This window comes from Poecilia mexicana, unplaced genomic scaffold, assembly GCF_051168715.1.
Source record: "Poecilia mexicana isolate PSO_F unplaced genomic scaffold, ASM5116871v1 scaffold_2, whole genome shotgun sequence".
In the NCBI taxonomy this organism is placed as follows: Eukaryota; Metazoa; Chordata; class Actinopteri; order Cyprinodontiformes; family Poeciliidae; genus Poecilia; species Poecilia mexicana.
In genome coordinates, this window is record NW_028263371.1 from 40,939,856 (window position 1) to 40,960,352 (window position 20,497).

General features: G+C 36.8%; 1 protein-coding gene across 1 annotated transcript in view; it reads left to right on the top strand.

Moving 5' to 3' along the window:
- Positions 1-20,497, top strand: part of LOC106922911 (glypican-6-like) — a 98,571-nt gene that overhangs the window by 51,074 nt on the left and 27,000 nt on the right. Inside the window, exons 5-6 of the mRNA XM_014995676.2 lie at positions 15,825-15,955; positions 16,622-16,765. Coding sequence (XP_014851162.1) covers positions 15,825-15,955; positions 16,622-16,765 — 275 coding nt within the window. The remainder of the gene's footprint in view (positions 1-15,824; positions 15,956-16,621; positions 16,766-20,497) is intronic.

A 20,497-nucleotide genomic window follows, 5' to 3' on the forward strand; every position in this document is an offset into this window, starting at 1 on the left:
AGAAAAATCAGAAAAGGTCAGCAAATAAAATGATGACTTTTACTTTGCATCTTTTTAAAAAGATTTTGTATCGGTGACAATCTTGCAACAATAAAAGTATTGACCTGCATCAAGTATGTATGCAACTGACAAATGACTTCCCCTTAATCAGTGTGTGGGCTGCATACAGACAGCAGGCCACAATATTGAAGGTGTGGTTAATTCACAATTTCTGTGCAGTAACACACACAGACACGGGGGTATTTAGTCAAACATGAGGCTAAATGTTAAAAAGGAAAACCTTGTCTGACCTTAGAATGGATTAAGGAGCTTTAAAAAATAAATGTTAGTGTGTTTATTATCAGTAGTTCCTTGGTGAGCATCTTCAGCACCTCACATGAAACTACTTCAGCCTTCATAAAATAAACACTTAAACCTTTCCCTGACCTAGTAGGGCATAATCAGATGTTTTATCTGCCATGTCATTTTTGAAATGGTAGGCAGAGCTACTACTACAAACTACAGTGAGGGGACTCTGCACCTACATTGCAGTTTGAAGGGACACTGTTAGAAAAATGGTAAGGAAATTAAGGTGACGGAGTCATAAAATCACCTAAATATATTCATGTTGACAGTAGAGCATAGTCAACTTCATTTTCATAGAATAATTCAGCGACCTTAGAAGTTTTGCACATTTTTTTCAGCATCTTACACGCCTCTTTGATGGCTCTGGAAGGTTTGTTGCTGTCATGTTGTTTGCAGAGGAAAATCAGGTAATATCACAACATGGGAGACGGTACACATCTGGCAGCAACTCATTGATCCTACTTTAAAAACAAATCCAGGGGTCCCAAGAGGCACGCAGTTCAGTAGGCTGATTCATGTTCTTGCCACAGCCAGCAACATGAATCAGTAGAAAAAAAAAAAAAAATCTCATATGGGACGTTCAAGCAACAAAAGAGATTTAGATAAATTCTAATTCTGATTGGTGCATAGGAGGTTTCATTATGTTTAAAAAAAAAAAAGACCTCTTACATACTCCACAACATAAATAAGGCATCTGAAAAATGTGAGTGCCTTGGCTACAGTTTTTGCCCTCTCTGACTTTTCACTGAAAGGTGATTGGAAAGTTGTTCTTTCCCACTCCCCCCTTCCTGAGCCAATTACCTCTGAGTCTCTGCAGATGAGCCAGCAGGAGGTGCTGGTATTAGCTCCAACATGTGTTGCACAGTACTTGGCCTACAGTGTTATCCACTCATCTTGCTCAATGCTTAGTGTTAAGTAATAATTAGAAAAAGCTCAAGCGTTTCCACTAGCTTCCTTTGCTAACATACCACAGGGAAATTGTTACCATGGCAACCAGTTTCAGTGCATTTCTCCTCACAAACTCGCTAAAACTGGGTAAAAATAGACAGGGAAAACGTTGACCTGGTCATATGGGTGTTAATAGCATCAAGATGTTATGGTCTAATTTTGACATAAAAATCATGAAATCATGTATCCTGACTTGTATAAACACTACACCCTGGTGCTAGAACCAGAGGCTAGTGGTGTGTACTTCTCTGGGACACTTTGGGCCTTTTAGTACCAGCTGAGCATGCCAACCTAAGTATTGTCGATGACCATGCCTGTCTCGTGTTACCACATTGCATAAATCTTTGGATTGGTACTTTCAGCAGGCTGCTGCACTATGTCACAAGGCTTAAATGATCTCAAACTGGTATCCTGAGCATGACAGTGAATTTACTTACAGTGACCTCCACAGCCACCAGATCTCAACCTGGCAGAGCACTTTTTTGTAGCTTGGTGGAATGGGATGTCTAACTCATCTGGTTAAAAACATAAACAAAATAAAATTGTGAACAGGTGCCAAAAGACTATCTGATGCTATCATGTTGATATAGACCATCGTCTCTAGAGGAATGTTTCTGGCACCTTGTTAAATCTATTCAGTGAATAACTGAGATATTTCTAAAGTATAAAAAAGGTCCAACCCAGTACTGCAGGTTCACTCAATGAAGTGTCTGGAAAGGAACTGTGTCATTAATGCCAGCTTGCATTGTTTGCTTTTCCTCTAGTGCATTGAAGCTCATGCACATAAACATTATGCACACTGAAATTGATTCACACGTCCAATGAATCAACGGATTCATATAGGAATTAGTTTTAAGTATTCAAACTCAAACATCGGGTTGTGTTGCAGCCTTCAATAGCTGCAAGTGTTTTGTTCAAAAGCAGATGTTTTCAGAAATGTTTTACATTTATTCCAGTGAGAAGCAATAAAGAATTAATTTGGAAACTTTTGCATGACTGCCATTAATCCCGAGCACTGTTCTTTTTGTCTTTATCAGCGCTCTTGTCAATTGGATCATTGTTCCCTGGTGCAGAGGAAATGCCAGTTCTATATGTCTCGACTCTGGCATTTCATGCTCATTACAGGCTGAATGATTTTCAATTAACTTGAGATCTGAGCACAAAAAAAGCTTTGACTTGGCTCTAAGTGTTAAATTGTTAGGAAAACTCTTACCTGTTTTTCAAAGGTATATAGAAATGCCTTTTGGCCGAGCTGCATGCTGATACAAATCCTGCGGCATAAAGTCAGTTTTATGACGCCTGAAATACCCAAAGGAATAGTCATACAAGGTACAGTGCGCTATATTAGTTTTTATTTTCTTTGCATATGTTAAGGTTAACATCATGTATCGACTCCACTGACCAGAGAAGCAGAGATGTTTGGAAAATTAAAATTCATCCATTCTCTTAGAGGAGCATCCCCCCCCTAATGTTGCAGGAGAGATAACACCCGCTTGTTAGAAAAATTCAAAAGTATGAGAGAAACTGAACAAAAAAAAAAAAACATGCCAATCCACATTAAAGCAAAGCTTTAACTCACCTCATCTCTAATAAGAGTATTGTGCTGAAAGAGGCTGGCATAGCCAGAGGCAAACTAAGACATATGCGGTATAAAAGCAAGAGTTTTCCTCAGAAATGTGAAAAAAATAAAAAATAAAAAATCAGAAATGCCTGAAAATATATTCTACTTCTGGATTATGGGGAAACAAAAGTGCACTGCTCTGCCTTTTCATTTCTATGTGTTTAAGTTTTATGTTTGGCTCTGTTTCTTGCTAAGACCCTTTTATATAAAGGACAGGCAACATTCTTAGACCAAATTTTCATGTCTGGTTTTATTTTACATATATATTTATATATAAAATATTTATCATATTTTTACTGTACTTTTTTTTTTTTGCTAGAATTACCTTTTAAAGGGCAGTTTAACCCCAAAAATGTTATTGTAAATTCTCTAAAAAATACTATTCAAAAACTACACTTACGACAAACATATGTACTGATTTTACCTTAATTCAGCTTGGGTATAACAAGGAGGTTATTTGGGTTACAGTCCAGTCATGATGCCTTAATAAGTACAACCTGAATTCAGTTTTTTTTTAAATCCAAAATGCTTTTTATGTTAGTTTTGGTTATATTCTTGAATAAACACAAATAAACCAGGTCGTTTTTATAAGTTTGTAATCACATAATAACCATCAACATGATCCTTTCTTTTATGCAGTCCCTTGTTTCAGCTGCAGAGCTACTGACTGTTCCGCTCAGTAGTGAGAACACTAATAATACTCTAATAATCAACAATCTACAGTCTACTCACTGCAGATTGTTGACAGCGGGATTCATGGGTTCAATAGAGTTCAGATCTATCAACTCTGACCTTTTTTAGATAGGAAATGTTGATGAGATGCCATCGTAAATCTTAAGCTCCTTCCAAAGATTGTCTGTCAGATTCTGGCAGACACTCCAATTTGTTAAAATCACTTCCTTACAGAAGAAACATGGTGGTGAAATTAAATGCAAAGCTGCCAGGTGCGTGAATAACTTTGGGCTTAACTGTTTGTACAAGTTATTATCAAAATGAGCAATAACTATTTGGGTTGTTAAGTACCATCAAGTAAAATGTGACATGTGACATCCCAGGACTATGAAGACTGGACCAGTGGCTTCACTTCAATATCAGATGCAAGAAAGTTTCCCAACTCAAAATCCTAAAGTTAATCCCAGAATTATTCATGCCCCAGGTAAACATTGAAAGTAATCTTTTGCCGTCGTGTTTCTTCAGACTAGAAGTCACTTTTAAGATTTTGGACTGGCCCTTGTGGGAATCCAAACTTCATTATGATAGAGAATTTGTGGAGGAAACGATTCATTTCATTAGGGTGATGGAAATGAGGCCTTCCAGACTCAAATGAAGTTAATTGGTGAAAACAGTCATCAAAAGATTAGTACAAACATGCACAAATCTGGTCAGCAACTGTAAGAAGTGCCACTCAGGGTTTTTCCACCAATTTTTGGGAAAGGTAAAAATAATTTGTTATGCTTACAAAAACAGATGATTGTATTTAATTAGTAGTCATTTTACATTGTTTTATTGAACTTTTGAGATACACCTGTCTCATTATCTATCAGAAACAAACTTTTTAGCATACATGACATAGGAAAAACCTAAACACATTTTTAAAGCCATACTGCGATTTTCACCTTGTTACTTTATATTGTTTTGAACAAATCCAGCCTGAACTACTAATTAAATGCACTCTGCTGAGTAGCCAGTAACTAATCCATTTTTTTCCCACAGGAGGACATAATCCTTGCTGACTTACCCTAAAACTTGCTTAGTGCATAAAATATTGAAACAGAGTTTCAAGCCGTAGTGCTAACTTTAAGTGTATTTGAAATTTATATAGAGTACCCCTTTACAGTACCCTGTTACACAGAATGAACATGCATTGCAAAAAGTAGGCCATATTGAATTTGATGCAATTAAAATGGGATTAGATTCTTGTTAGATTAACTACTTATTATTATGTACAGCTGTCCATCTGTGTGTCATATCTAAATGTGATCAGAATTCCCATGTTTATGTACAGCTAAGTCCTCTGGGTATCCAGTCCATGGATATCTTTTATACTCATCGCTTAGATCATGTATTCCTGTTTCTCTTTTATCAGTTCAACATCTGTGTTGTTTTTCTTGAAAATGTCAGGATGTTTTTGCCATTGTTTCTGTTATTTGCCACCCTCCTTTCTCCTTTATGGCCTCCTGCCTTCCAGGTGGTTTGCATATCAATCACAAGGACTGTTGAAAAATATTGTCTTCTACAGTTCTGACTTTTATTTGTCTTTTTTTTTCTGCTGACGAGCTTCTGATTCCTGTGATGATTTTTTTTAAATTTATTTATTTATTTTTCCTCTGGCATGTTCGCAGTCCTTTAAAAGTCTGAAGTGAACTGGTCGACTCTGCCAGTCTTTAATATGCTTGTATATACATATATATATATATTTTTTTATTTTTTATTTTTTTTCCTGTCTTGTTGCGCTGGTGTTTACAGGCTTTTATTATTCCCCCCGGAGAGGCATGTCACCACTGGAAGCAATCTGCATCGATTCTATCTGCTCATTTCTTCTTAATTAGCTGATTTGTTTCACTTGGTAACTGGATCCTGCTGCAACCTGTTTATTTAATTTCAAGGCAGCAAAACCTTCCCTTTGTGGAAACTAATCCTCATGAATAAAGCATTGGCAACAAAGGATCACTTAACTGGTCAGTCAATGGCCGAAACTCAGACGGCACAAACAGCTTCTGCTTACAAGGATGCTGGAGTGTTTACATGAAAAAAATGTAATTTCTCTAAATCCCATCCTCTTCACCATAAGGATGTAAACCTGTCCCACTCCGATAGATTGATGCTGGTTAAGTGCATCTTAACATTCTGTCTCGATGGGTTCTAGCTGTCTTGGGACTCAAATAAATATTTCTGTTTGAAAGTGATTTCTGACAAGAATGTAAAACTGTACAATTTAGCCAATTTACATGCCGCATTTCTAATAATATTTAAATTTTACAGATGACCCTATTCCTACATATTTCTTTGTTCGGATTAGTTGTTGGGTAACTATTTAAAAAAAAAAAAACATTTATTAACTCCTGTGTGCATGTTTTTTGTTATAGAGAAGCCTCACTGTTAAACATTATTTCTCAACTGAAGAAACTTGTTTGTAATATTTAAGAATTACTTTAAGCCTGAACCTAACAGAACCGAACTATAACTCTAGAGTTTGTACAGTTTAATTGTTTTTTTTTTTTTTTACTTAACATCTTTGTAGAACATCAGAACAAATACTAAAATCTGCATGTTTTTATGTAATTCCCTTCATCAGCTATTTACCGCTGATTATACTTAGAAAAATCATGCCACTGTTTACATATGATCAATGTGCATTGATAAAATATATTTTTTGCCAATAGATTGTAGAGGCCCACAAATACAAATGCTACCGTTAAAGCTGCAGTGTGTAACTTTTATAAAAACATATTTTCAATTATGTTGACTTTTGTTGATACTTTCATGGAACCAACAGCTCAATAAATAAGTAAAATAACAATCCTAAATGTGCTGCTGCTTTTAAGTTTTCTCATTATAATAAATTACAATTTTTTTCCACTCTATTTATGTATTTTTTATTTTTTTTTGCTAATAATAAATTATACAACTGTTGCCGATCTCTACATAAAGAAATAGAACAAGGTGAATTTAACACCCTTTACCCCAATACACACAAAACAAAACAAGGCAACTCAAAATCTACACATACTTCTAAGAAGTGGCAGGATGAATTATTTCACAAGATACGCTTTTTATTTATGTACTATTTAGTCTAAGTAAAGTGACTCTAAATGAACAACAAAGGAATGTGCTCCTTTGACTTCTTCACTGACTTTTCAGCTAGTGAAATAACCACATATTAAGAGATGTTTCTGAATTCACCTAACTGTGAAATATATGGTTTTCTTCTCGTGGCTTTGATTACATAACTCGACCATCCATTAAATATAAGATCATTCTCGCATGCTTTATTTTTGTGGAGAACATCTAATACTACTTGCTAATACAGAGTGCAAGGTTATTCCAGAGTCTTGCATCTAAAGACAGCTTAAAATTCAGCAAACGCAAGCAAGATGGCATCTGCTTTAAGTGCTGAATATCAAGCTGGTTTTAGTAAATGAACAACATACCTGTAATGAAAGAAGCATATCAAAGACAGAGTAGATGTTTATTTTGAGGAGAAGTGTAAAATTTAATTAATTTATTTTTTTGTTGATTACATTCATCTTCTAACATATGGAGTCATTTATTTACTATATGTGATGCAAAGAAAAATGTTAAAACATTTTTGGTAGTGATTAATTATTAATTATTGGGCTTTGCTGTAGTAATTCAACATTTTCAACAATTTTGCAGGGGAAAAAAAAACATGTAAAGCCCTTTCCCTGTCAGCAGTCAGTGTCTGAATCTCTATGAAATCTTGTACGCAATTACTGACATGATCTGATCCTGAACAGCTCATTAGTGCACCATGCTGCCTCATACGTTTAGCGCTGAAGCTCTATTTCTGATGCTACTTTAATTTTCCACTTTACATTGTGAGTCACACTTGCTGTCTAGTGAGCTGGGTTTCTCCCGTTCAAAGATTTAAGGGAACAACAAAGCAACAACAATTGGTCGTCAATATTTTTTTCAGCTTATTGTGTAACCATGCTGTAATCAAAATTTGCAAAGCTGCAGAAATGAAATGGTGATTTTTTTTATTTTTTTTAAGATTTTACTTATTCTGCTTCATTACCAGATCTTGGTCTGGCATCATGCTGATATTGATTTGTTTATTATCTGGAATTTTAAAAAAAAGAAAAAAAAAGACTTTATCCCCGTGCTCTCTGGTCCAGTCCTCATATTTTGTGCAGAGTCTTTGCTTGATGTGTTTTTTATTTATTTATTTTGCTTTTCACAGATGTGACTTCTTTCCTATCCCTGTTCACCCCATGCCAGTATGGACGTTTCTTTGCAGCTTTTATTTACCCAGGAATAGCTCATTGAGATTAAAGATCTGTTTTTCAGGCGAGACCTGACCAAAAACAGTTTTCAAAGTTCTCTGCCTCACCGTGCAAACTGAATCATTCACACCTTCCTCCTTCCATTCCTGAGCTAGCTCTGCTCCAGTGACAGCCCTGTATGTTATCGGAATCTTCTTCAAAGCTTTCTTGGGAATGCTTATGCTTTCTCTACTGAAATTGAACCATTTTTCCATGATTATAAGTAAATATTTAAATTGAATATGATTTTATAGTAGCCTAAGAAGCTATTTAATGCTTTACTGTTAATTTCATCCACCCTATTCTTCAAATTCAGTTCAAATAACATCAGCTACCTACCTTGTCTTTAACACTGTGCCCTAAGCTAGCCATGGCTAAAATACAGTGCAAATTAGGTGTTTGGGCTTAAATTAACTTTTAATACTCGCGTAAAAAGTTTCTTCTGAATACTCTTCATGGCGATTTATGGTGGTCAATTCACAGTAAATCCTGACACTCAAAACTTTGTAAAAATAAGTTGTTAACAAACACTCTCTTAGGTTGTGGCCATAACTGTTGATATTTCTTGGATGACTGCACCATGAAACGTTACATCACTTTTGTTTTCTCTAAATGATTGTTACCTTTTTAGCACCACAGTAATATTTCGTTCTGAACAAAAGCTCTTTGTCGGCTTCATTTATACTTGTCCATCAAAATGCCTGTCAGCCACAAGCCCAGGTAAAAATTTGATTAAGTATTGGTGATATTTTATGTTGAATCATAATTTCAAACCACAGCTATTCAGAGCCACATAAAGACAATTACAAAGCCGGCCTTCCACCACCTGAAGAACATTTCCAAGATTAGAGGACTAATTTCTCACCAAGATCCAGAGAAACGTATCCATGCGTTTATCTTTAGTTGCATTGATTACTGCAACAGTGTCTTCACAGGTCTGCCTAAAATTATTATCCTCCTATGAACCACAAATCTGGAACAAACTTCTGGAAAATTATAAAACAGTGGAAACACTTGAGTTCTTTTAAATCTAGACTAGCAACCCACCTGCTTTGAGTTGCTTTTGTAGCATAATTAATGAAACGCTAACCAACATTTTCATGTGTACTAACAGGCCTGGGGAAAATGATGTGTTTCAGTTGTTGATTTTTGTGTTTTTATGGTGTAAAGCACTTTGAAAGGCCTTGTTGCTGAAATGTGCTATACAAATAAAATTTTATTTGATCTATTTTAACAACTTTCATACTGCTGCTCTTTTTTGTGTGGATGGTTGTAGCACAGAGTTTATGAGAGCCTGGCACTGCTTAATTAGTTTCTCCAATATCAGCTAACAGTGTCTGTTATACATCTGAAACGTGTCTTCAACTTCTTACAAGGCTTTGATATCCTGACTATAATTAACCCAGTTTTAGCCTAAATGTCTTTGCAGAGGTAATTTATTCATATTATTAACCCAAAACCTTTCTGTGGATTTCCATTATTCACTCTCAAAACGTGGGTGTTTATAGGAATTCTCAGTAAAAGAGCATTTAAATGGTAAATGGACTTTCCAGTCATACTTACCACCCAAAGCGCTTTACAGTACAATACAATTTACTCTCCCAAACGCGCACACATTAATCCGCTGATATGCAGATCGGCAGGCAACTTTTCTACGTAGTTCAGTTTTTAGGAAGGAAGTAAAAAAACTACAGCAGGGATCTGACAAATCAGGATCTGGAAACCTTTATGTTTTAGTTTCAACTAAAGAAAGTTTATACTACAGATTAGTAGGCAGACAACAGATAATTTAAAGCTAACCAGATGGGTTAGTGGTGGTAGGGGTTTTTTGGGGGGAGCGGTTGTAGGACTTGTTTTCATAGTGGTAGTAATGTTCACACTCACTGTAATTGTAGTTGTTGTAGTAGTAATACAGGTGATACTTCTAACCCTAGTTACAGTTTAAGTTTCGGTATGTGTGTTCCTAGATGTTGTAGCAGTACATGTCACAGTAATAGTAGCATTGATGGTACCAATATTGGTAGTAGCATTGGTGTTCACAGCAGTAGAAGTAGTCAAAGTAGTCATTGCAAATTAGTTATTGCAGGAGCAATAAGTAATTTCAATAGTAATACTAATTGTAGCGAAGTCATTCACAGTAGCAGTACTATTTGGATTAGTAATCAGAGTAACAGTAGGAATGGTAGTGATGTTATTCGTTGTATTAGTTGCAGGTGTTATAGTAGCAGTAGCACTAATACTAACTGTTTTATTAGTATTAGCATCTGGTGGTAATATTCGTTTCTTTTTTCTTTCTGTGACCACATCAATGTTGTTTGTTTATCGTGACCTTGTGAACACTATTATTTTTCCTTCCCTCCCTTATTTGTTTGTCTCACAGCACTATTAGTTAGTCAGGTGACGTACAGATGAGCAATGCTTTGCAGAATCAGAATTACGTTGGAGGCCATTTTTCATTCTGCTAAACTCTTTGCAGCCAAAGAGCCATAAATGGGCCTCTTTACTTTCCTTATTTGTCCTTGTCTACTGGAGGTTACCGCTGGCTGACATAGACTGAATTTAAGTGGACATCAATCTCGGTAAAGAGGTAGAGCCCAGAGTAATATTACCTTTTCCATTTTTTTTTTTTCCCGCAGTCCTTTTCCAGCAAGACAGAACAAATAAGGTTGTTTCATATCATGAACTTAAACATTAAGGTTTAAAACTAACCATTTTTTTCCTGCTGTAATTTTACGTCTTGTCACTTTCAGTCTCCATATTTCTATCCAGTAAGTCCGATTTGTTAAAAAAAAAAAAAAAAAAAACCTTCAGTCCAAAATGGGACAAAATGTGTCTAGTTGCAAATGGCTGTGTCATGTTGATAATCAGATTTCCTCTGTCTGGCCAGTGGCCTATCTAAGCCCTGCAAAACCGACGCCCTGCAAAATTTGTCTCAGTGTGTCATCGGTGCCACAGCGGGCTGGACTTCATGTACTCCACATAAATGAGTCATTAATTCTACAAGTAGGTAGTTTTCGAATGCAATGCAGGAGTACCTCTCCCATGGGAACCAGCCAAGCCAATCATCTCTTATTCTTATTCCCCTGCTTTTCTCTTCGCCTTGTCTTTTCTTTCTGACAGACCAAGTATCTGCTTTCCTTCAGCCGAGTAGTTTCATCTGTCTTTTGAGTTACTGATAAGCCACCAGAGTTTGGAAAGCTTTCCTCTTTTTTTTTTCACCATCTTTGATTGTAAAATACACATTTCTTTTCTTGCTTGTGTGTTATGATCAGCTAAAATTAAAAACTAGGCGTCAATAATGAATTTAAGTTAATTTAATTATAACGCGGAGCTCTGACACTGCAGTACATTTAAGAGTTAAAACTATCATCTTAGCAAATGAAACATCTCAGCTATTTGGTCATGAGGGTCATAAGAGATTCTGACAGCCTTCATTTAAAACACCATCACATCACAAGAAGATTTCCAGTTGTCCTCTTCTACAAACTGACTAGGTTATCATGTGATGCAGCATGGTGAAAAATATTTTCCCTTTTGAAATTCTTTTGATTGCCAGGCAGGGTGGAGGAATCATGTCAGAATGATGTCTCAAAAATCAATAAGTTGGATTTAATGTGCCACTGCAGATCGTTGACAGTGGAAAGACGCATCTTTAATCGATTAATTCCAAGATAAAAAGCATTGATCAAAGTTAAAAACTATCAGATTGTTTTACACTCTACAAGCTGACAATTGTATTAGAAACCAAAACACTTGTGCAGAATTACGTTCCGAAAATTTAACTTGATAAAGGGGAAAAAAAAGGGGTCTAGATTTATATCATGGGATGCTGGCTGTACACTCACTTCCTGCCTCTTCCTCCCACTCTACCTCGCCTCCCCTTGGTCCTTCGTCTCACCCTCGCCACAGCAAGCGAGGCAGAGATTCCACAGCGCGTCTCATCCATCTTGCACAGTATGTAAAGACAGCAGCGCAGGAGGTTGCTTTTTCTCTTTTCCTTCTCAAGCTAGAAAGTTACCTGCAGATTCCAGCAGGTTTTTTTTTTTTTTGTTTTTTATTTTTTGTGGAAACTGTGAAACGAGAACAGCTCTCAACTTTTACCAATCTATACTTTGCATAAATATGGGTGGACCTTCCACTAATTGCATAGTACCTCGTTTAAATGGAGTCTGATGCCACTTGAGTTTTTGCTTGGTTGGCACACATTTGGCATCCAGAAACAGCTTTGTACATTTGCCCATGGGGGTGTAACCTGATATTTGCTCAGCAGAGCTGTCAGCTCCTCCCTGCTTTCTAACTGTAGTTTCATAACATCCTTACCTTAACTAGAGAATGTATGATACGTTTATCTTTTCTTTAGTTTGGAATCAATTAATTTTTTTCAAAAATATTGGTGCATCCTCGTACAGGGTAACAGGGTACAGGTAAATTGCTTCTTTACAATTGTGGTGCAGTGCAAGCCGCACAATTAGTACTGACGTAATTGGCATATTAAGATCCTTGCAAGTATCACAGGCTGTTTGCAAATCACAGTGTAAACAAACAGAAGAGCTTTTTCAAAGGCTCTGAATTCAGCATAATTAGAAAAGAAATGGAGCCGGAGCCAAATGTTTTTTTTTTTTTTCTTTCAACCCTTTTTCATCTGACATTTACTGTTCCTGGGGAAAAAAAAAAGAAAATTTGAACAGCTCCTTCTATTTCTTTCTGTTTGTTTGCTCGCTTGTTTTGTTTTCTGTACGATCTTGCTATCTTATCTTGCTTTCTTTTTCTAATTAAAGTGCTTTAAGATCCTATCTGTTTGTGTACAAGGGTGGGGTAACTAAAGTTGCAAACTTTTTAAGTGAACTAGCCTCCTTTTTTGGTTTGTGTGCAGAATAAATAAACAGCCAAGGAAGTCAGAGGCATCATGTTAGAAGTCATTGTTTCCGTAGTGTCCAAATGACAGGATGACCTTGTTTAGTTACAAGGTAATTTTTAGTCATTATGACAGCCTGCTGGTGAGGTCCTGTCCTGGGAGGTCTGTGGACAGAGAAACATGTCTCTGCTTCCAGATCTGGAAATTGCTCAGTGGGGAGTTGGTGGTTTGGTGATGTCTTGTTCCCTAGTCATGACTTTCAAACTCAGATCTGCCACTATAGAGAACATTTCACGTTAATCCTTGGAGTATTTGGGTCTTGTTGTGCTGTGGCAAGAGACTACCTACGAGGTATATATATATATATATATATATATATATATATATATATATATATATATATATATAAGCTCTTTAATTCTGTTTATTGCAACTCGCTCAGCTAACCTTGTGCAAAATCAAGCTAATTTGAAATCCATTCTGTTCATATTTTTTCAGGATTATGAATGCAACATGCTTTTTAAAGCCGTCGTTTATGATGCATGAAAGAAATGCGAGGTAATGAGAAGAGCCGTGTGTTTTACAAGCCCTTCCGGCTTTTGTCCAGACAATTTAATAAACCTCTATCCTTCCTGCAGCAGATGTGCTGGGCTTTCAGTTTTTTGTTTTTTGTTTTCTTTATTAAATCAACAACTCATCAGCACTTTCTGCTGTTTGTTTACTCGATCAAGTGGATCTACATAAAAATTCAATTTCCATCAAAAAGCAGTCATGATTGTAATGAGTGAGGGGGGGAACAGGAGAAGTAACATTTTTGGCTGTTTGTCATACTGGTTTATTTGAAATTGCCCCCAGCTATAAGAACATACTAACTTCAAACCTGTTCAAACAAACAAATCCTTACATTTTAGATCCTTCAACCAGATGACTGTTATATTGGGAGGATGGTAAACGGAAGACCATTGCTGGTAGAAAGCCAAAATAAGTTCTGTTTTCCACAAAATGAGATCAAAACAACTTTTTTTTGGCTTGCACGTAAAATATTATGTTTGGTTGAAAACTCACACTGCATATCACCCTGAACATAATCTTTGCTGTGAAACTTGTTGTTGGCACCGCTATGTTGCCGGGAAGCTTTTACTTTAGCAGGAACACAGTCACAGTTGATGGGGGGGGGGGATTGAAGGATCTGAATAGAGCAACATTTTGACAGCAGACCTGTTAGAAATGTTTCCAGCTTTATTCAAAGAAGAGTGGAAACATGAAACCCATTCATTTGGCTGACAAATGGTCATGTTTTAGTAACTTGAACCGAATATGTGGTGTTTATCTTGATCAATAGCTTGTTTTACCCATGCATGAATAGTTCTGTATACCACGAACTGGGCTGGCAAAGTACTGAAGTATTTAAAGAATTCCTACAAAAGAGCAGAAGCAGACTTTTTCCTTTTTTTTTTTTTTTTTCTTTTCAGCGTAAGGTAGTGGAGCTCAACATATCTGTAGCTTGAGAACCCACCAGAGGCTTGGGAAGACAATAAAAAGAAAGCCTATTAACCAATCCCGTAACCTTTGGTCTGCTTGAAAAGCACTTTTCAGATCGGGGCAGGACAAATTCACATAAAATAAATCCAACTAATTATGCAAGGGTTGTACAAATAAAGAGAAAGGCAATTTACATAACTGAGACGCACCCTGATAGCATTGTCTTTGGGGACCCACATGAAACCGTTTTCCTCATCGTTTTCTAGAATAGTTGTTTTTTTCCCCCTCAGGATAGTGGACTGCTTAATACTCTTGTGCTAAATTGTAGAAGTATTCATTTGCATTTATTTTATTTTCCATATTACACATGATAAGACCAAAAATCTTCAAAGTTACAGGACATCGTGTGATAGACAAACTCAGAGAAATTCACAACTATGATGTAGAATAAAATAAATAAATAGCTGACATATGTGCTGTGCATTTGAGTTCTGCCCCTTTCCCCTGAGGTTCAGTTCAACCAGTTGCCTGTGGAAGTCCTTTAATTTGCCAATAAGAAACTATCCATCCAGGACAAATCCAGTTTTTCTGTGAAAGCCTCAGAGAGTTATTGGAGAAAACTGGATGGCAAGCAGCATCATGAAGACAAAGGGATTGTAGCAGAAACATCAGGGGCGAGGTTCTGGAAAGTTTGAAGCAGAATTGGATTAAATAAAAACAATTTCTCCAGCTTGAAACATTTAATAGAGCATCTACTGTGGTCCACCTACACTAAAAGGCTCGGCAAGGAGAGCATAAATAAGGAATTCTGAACGATCTAGAGAGATCCAAAGCTCAGTTGTGATGCTCTGCAGGTCAAATATTACCAAAGCTACTAGCAAATCTGGCTAGGAGAGCCATTATATGAATACTTTTGTTGACTCAAAGTCGTAAGGAATTTGGTTTAAAGTTTTAACCACAAGTTGGGGACGCACCATGCATTCGGAAGAAGGCGCCCTGTTCAGGCAAGACCAAAATTAAACTGTTTGGTTTACATGCAGAGCGCTACGAGTGCTGGTATGCTACTGCTGCTGCGCACCACCCTGAATGCACCATCCTCACTTTGAAACAAACCTAAACTTTCAGGCAGAGCTGCAGTGAGATGGTTTAGACTGAACGCTGTTCATATGCTAAAATGACCCTGTCCAAGTCAGTGGTGGCAAGACTTGTGTTCCCAAATACAAAATCGAAATCTAATCTGGCTGAGCTTCTACTGCCTTGCTTTGAAAAATGCTAAACAATTTCAGTCTCTGTATGTGCAAAACTGGTAGAGATGCCTCTAAAAAGTAAAAGGTGGATTTTTATTTCAAAATAATTTGATAACCTGGTTCCATTTTACATAAACCCTCTATTTTTCATAAAATTCCAATAGAAATACCTTAAAATTTGTGGGATCCTGCAAGACACTGTCTCTGTGCCATTACATCTATCCTTTTATCACATCCATTACTAATCAGATGTGTGTCAGTCCACACCCTTTGTCTCATCCCTCTAACCTGTTTTTTTTTTTTTGCTCCCACTGTGACAGATGCCATGCTGCTGGTGGCGCAGAGGCTCGAAGGGCCTTTCAACATTGAATCTGTCATGGATCCGATTGATGTCAAGATTTCAGAGGCCATCATGAATATGCAAGATAACAGTGCCCAGGTTTCTTTCAGGGTAAGTCAGATATACTCCACAGAAGAATGGAAGCTGCACCGTATACATTCTGATGAGGTCCGCTCATATTTTCTCAAAAAAAAAAAAAAAAAAAAAGCAGTTTGCTCGTCACGCTGGACTGTGTCTAAGGTGTGTACAACACATTCTAATTATGCCAATTTAGGTTCTGAATTATATGTTTCGCATTGGTCAGATAATCATAGTTTAGCTAACAGTATTTAATGTGTTTCCTGTGTTTTACTGCATTTCTCCTTGCCCACAAAACTGCAGTTAGGAAGGGAAAAAATGTAGGTGGTTGTGAGGAATATTTTTTCTGCCTACACCGATTTAGATGCCAGTTCCCATTCAGAGCTCAACGCTCTGTTGGCTGCCTCATTCAACAGATGCAGTTTTGTTGACGGTTTAACTAGATCTGTGGTGTTTTCCCCAAAGCCTGTAAAAACTAAGCCCTTCCAGCTTAAATAGCATTGACCACAGCTCTTAACTCCCTGACTTATCAGTGCGGTTACCTCAGCTTTGACACATAGCACCGTCACTCTGGTGGTGCGGACTGAATGATTCAGGAGACTTTAAAAAAAAAAAGACGCTGCATGTTTTCTCCTATTTTCAGCATCCACAGCCATCCAGACTGCTGCCAGCTGTGTGCCCGTGTGTTTGTAATTGCAGGTTTTCCAAGGCTGTGGCCAGCCGAAACTTGCAGAAATCTCGAGGTCTGCTCGTGGTACTTCGGATGTGTTCAACGCCCGCTTCAGGCCCTACAACCCGGAGGAGCCGCCCACCACTGCAGCTGGCACAAGCCTGGACAGACTGGTAAGGACATGGGGTGAAACACTGCCGTTTTCGACCAGAACATCGTAAACATCATTCGTCTTTCTGCCTCGACGCTGTTGATTAAAGCAGGTGATTTGCCGTCGTAAACCCCTGGAGCCGGAAATTAATTCTTTTCACTTGTCCTCTGTTCAGCCCCATCTATCGATTTTTGTTTGTTAACGAACCAACAGCTTTACCCCGAGAGGGCGGCGAAGGGTGGGATGTGATCGGTGCCCTTCTTGCGATTGTGTACTTTGCAAACAGAAGAGAAAAGGATAAACAGTGACGGATAGATTTTGCGAGGCTGACCAAAATATTTCTTGCTCTAGAGCAAACCTCTATTTCCAGTCAGATTGTCTCCGTGTTTGTTCATCTTGATGTTATTACAGGAGAATCCATCTCAAGTAACCTTGAAATCTAAAATGTTGAGTCATGTTAAAGGTTAACACGAGGGTTGGAGTCCAATTTAGCTCTGACAAAGCTCCCATCTTGAGGCTTATTTCGAGCCATACTTTGTCAACTCCTTTCAGAAATCAATATGGAGGGACTGTTGGGTGTCTGTAGATATTCACAGAGCCTTAAAGTTTTCAAACCCCCTTTCGACATTTGTCATTTTCTAACATAATATTTTAAGCACTTTCAAACAAATCACTAAACATTAACAAAGTGATAAAAACAACTCCAGTTAAAAACAGATATAAAAACAAGATAAGAAAACAAATACAACAATGAAATGGGATGTAAAGATATAGGACTGAGTGAACAAGTGGATTTATAACTTCACTTTAAAACCCTCCACAGAACAGGCAACTGGTAAAAACCAGACCCTGGTCCTCGTGCAGAGGGTCTGGGCTGTTGACTGTGGAGAACCGATTGCTTCCTGGACTCTATTGAAGTTTTAAATTTATCGCTAAAGTTGGAAGGAGGTTTGAAAAATACGGTTGGAATTAGGGTTTAGGCCATTTAAGTTATGGGTTTTATGTAGCGATTTTATTTAGTGGTATCAGATTAAAAGGGGCTAAATACAAATCCATGACTTCTTTATAAGAAATGTTGAAAATTGTGTATCTTTTTTTCCCCCTACTTCACAATTATGCTCTGTTTTGTGGTGATCTTTCATAAAAAGAAATCCCAATATAATTCATTAAACTGTGTGGTTTTAATGACGCAATAAAAAAAATAAAAAAAAGACACTGTATTTGAAAAAATAAATGACCCGATTTTAATCCTTGGACCTGCTTTTAATACCAAAATTATTGGTATGTTTTTTATATTGCATCCTCAAAACAAAATGTGCCATGTTCTTGATAAGTTTTTTATTGGTTGCATATCTGGGAAAGTTGTTGTTTTAACAATAATTATGGATTTTTGAAGTAACACTGGCACACATTAAATACTTTGATGCAGTGTTAATTATATGTTGTTGTTCATTTTGATTGACTACCAGAGCATTTTTGATCTCCCTTGTGCAGAAGAAGCCTTTTTGTTTAAAGCTGTTTGTGCTCATCAATTGATTCTTCCATCCACACCTAATTAAATTAAAAAGGATTTTCTGTGTTTCTGCCTTTTTGCTGCAAACCAGAGGATGGTTTGGAGGACGATGCAATTCAGTGTAAGATTGAATATTTGTTGTACTTACTCTTTTTTTCTTTTTTTTTTTTTGCTTGGTCTGTTGTTTTGTGGCGTTGTTTTGTGATTTAAGGCTGAAAGGGAAAATAGCTTTTTCTATTTAGCAAATTCTGAGCGTTTCAAACTCTATTTTCAGTATATCCAGCCAATAATAAATATGATCTGTTGTCACAGTCATATTTTCATCTCACTGGACTCACATATGCCTGCATACGAGATGTTTTATATGAGCTATATTGATAAAAAGACACTTAATCTAAGCTTTCAAAACAAACAGACCTTGTTTGACACATCTGGCCTGCGGTCATTTCTGAAGTCCAATTTAATCTCCTGTCATCCCTCAAGCCAAGTCGACTCCTGGAGAAACAAATCAGGATATTACCCACTGCAACTTAAGTGCTAAATGTAATTTACATAGATTACATTAAATCAGGTTTTAAATTCATCTATTGCAATTTCATTAAATAAGTTTACAAGAGCAACAAATTCCATTAACCAACCAACCTGATCCACCCTGTCCTGACCACGTGATGCTACAAAGAGTATTTCCCAATGGTGTATTTACCACGTGCAAATGGAAAAGGAAAATGACTTTCCATTTAGCTGAGTTTGGCTTCATGCCCTTACCTTAGGTTTGTTTTAAAACTGCAACTTTATTTGTCGTAAGATTAAAACCTTCACGTCGCTGTTATATATCGACTCGTTGTTTATATGCGGAGCAGCAGCAGATAAGTCCTGCTGCCTGCATTATAAGTTTTATTTTACTATTGTTTTGAAGTTATTTTAAAATACAGAATACAATTGATATTCTCCATAGAGAATGCAGATCCTTACCCTAACTCTGAGACTTTCTAAAGGCTACAGCCGATTCTGAATCCATCATCTTATAAAGGTTGAATGCTCAACAGAGCAACTTCGCTCTGCTCCAGCCTTTTTGTTTTCTTTTCAAAGTCTTGCTCTCTCTCTCTCTTGCAGCCTGAATGGGCAGAAAACATGTTACGACATATTGTGATAAATAAAATGCCCACTATAAATTTCTTCTTGCATCTATCTACAGTGAAAAATAATCTACCCTGTCAAAACGAAGGGAGACTATGAATTTCAACCAAGTGATCCCCAGCAAACACAAAAACAATTTGCAATCATCATAACTCCCTCATGTTTCGACCCAAGGTGCTTATTGTTGCATGTGACATTTTTTTTGTCACCGATTGTGACCATTTTTTAAGCATTCGTTTTTATTTTGGATCATGATACGGACATTTTGTGAGCCTTATTAGATAGCAGTTCTCTGATAACGATATCTGTCCCACTAAACCAAAACTGTCCTTTCTTCTTGCCAGGATGAAAATGCATACATTTTATTAATTTAGTTTGTGCCATTATTTATTCAAAAACAGTTGATGGTTTTTTTGTCACAGGTATCTTGCCACTGACGCAGAAATTTCCTTTACATTTTTTTTGTGAGTTGCCTACTGCCTTTTCTGTGGTTCCTCGCTTGCATTCCTACAGTAAGAAGAAACATTGCACTGTATCTAGGCCACATCTGGACATATAATTCTAAAAGCTCATATAATCCACGTAATTTCTGCTTTTGCTTTAAGGTTTTCACAGTGATCTATTTATGTTCTTAATAAATTTAGGATTATTTACACATGATAAAGAATTAAAAAGTGGATGTTTACATCAAGGGAATATTTTACATCGTGTTAAAGATTGCAATAATATTGGACAGCATTTAGTAAAATCAGCTGCATTTTGGCAAAATTTAGCTGGCAGATACTAGAAATGCTGACATATTGTTATATTAAATAACAATAACCTATGCTGGTTTTATTAGTTAAACATTTTGAGATCAAATAAAAACATGGCAAGCTAATCTATTAAATTACACTGAAAAGCATACTGGTCCTGTAATGGAGTGGTGACAACTCCACAGGGTAAACCCACAAGTTTGACCAATGTTTGACTTCACAATTATTTATTTTTTTTTTCATTCTGCAGTGATGGCAAAAAAATAAACACAGTGTCTATTAATTCTTTGGTTTTAACTATAACGAGGTAATGATTACTAGACTCTAAAACAATGTTGGTCCAGCCTCA